This window comes from Curcuma longa, unplaced genomic scaffold (assembly GCF_044706935.1).
Source record: "Curcuma longa cultivar G26 ecotype Majalengka, Jawa Barat unplaced genomic scaffold, ITB_CL_G26_1.1 contig_4539, whole genome shotgun sequence".
Taxonomy (NCBI): domain Eukaryota; kingdom Viridiplantae; phylum Streptophyta; class Magnoliopsida; order Zingiberales; family Zingiberaceae; genus Curcuma; species Curcuma longa.
Genome location: NW_027434177.1, coordinates 1 through 855, shown reverse-complemented (window position 1 = coordinate 855; position 855 = coordinate 1). Strand labels below are relative to the sequence as shown.

General features: G+C 50.9%; 1 protein-coding gene across 1 annotated transcript; it reads right to left on the bottom strand.

The window, feature by feature from the left end:
• Nucleotides 1–221: 221 nt before the first annotated feature.
• On the bottom strand, nt 222–827 carry LOC141819378 (uncharacterized). The gene has a single exon (XM_074706698.1). It carries the CDS (start codon nt 825–827, stop codon nt 222–224), a length of 606 nt encoding a protein of 201 aa, XP_074562799.1.
• Between the last annotated feature and the right edge of the window lie 28 nt (nt 828–855).

The following is an 855-nucleotide window of genomic DNA, read 5'->3' as shown; positions in this document are numbered from 1 at the left end:
TCCATTCGGCGGCCCATTTGGCGACCCTTGTGGTCGTCGACCGTCGACCGTCGGCCCGTCGACCGTGTCGTTACTCATCTGGACTTCCCACCCCTGGAAGTGGGTTTTTGCCTTCCCCAGGATTCGAACTCTAGACCTCCAGGCTAAGTACTAAAGTTTATGAATCCTGGTACCAAGTGTTCTTGAGAACACTTGGTACCAGGATTCATAAACTTTAGTACTTAGCCTGCTTCGGTCAGTGGCTTCTTCTGCTTCCTCATGCTATTACGGTAATGTTCGGTAGCCAGAGCTCCACTAATCAGTTCTTCAGTGGTCTGGGGTTTAACTACCCCACCGGCCACGTTCATAGCTATTTCCGGCCGTAACATCCTCAGCATGAGGCGGACCTTTTCCTTCTCTGTACGAACCAACTCCGGACATAACCGTGCCAGTCGGTTAAACTTCATGACCGCTTCACTGACCGTTAAATCTCCCTGACGAAATTCGGTGAATTCGTCATAGTGCTTGGTAGTTACCCGCATGTGGAAAAACTCATCCAGAAACTCTGCTTCAAAATCAGACCATTTCATCTCATTCACTACCCTTTTCGCCTTGACCCGGTCCCACCACATACGAGCATCCCCGGTGAAGCAGAACGATGCGCATTTGACCTTCTCGTTTTCAGGCCAATCTAGCATCTCCACTATGCTTTCCACTGTTTTGAACCAGGCTTGTGCGTCCCATGGTTCTCCAGCACCAGAAAATGTTTCGGGCTTCAGTCGTTGCCACTGTATCAGATACGCTTCAGGTCTCGTCACAGAGGCAGGTCCAGTGGAAGGTCCAGGCATAGTTGGGGTTGCTACTGGGACGGTTGGT

Excerpts from the sequence above, each read along its gene's own strand:
- LOC141819378 (XM_074706698.1), bottom strand. The coding sequence starts at position 827 with ATGCCTGGACCTTCCACTGGACCTGCCTCTGTGACGAGACCTGAAGCG.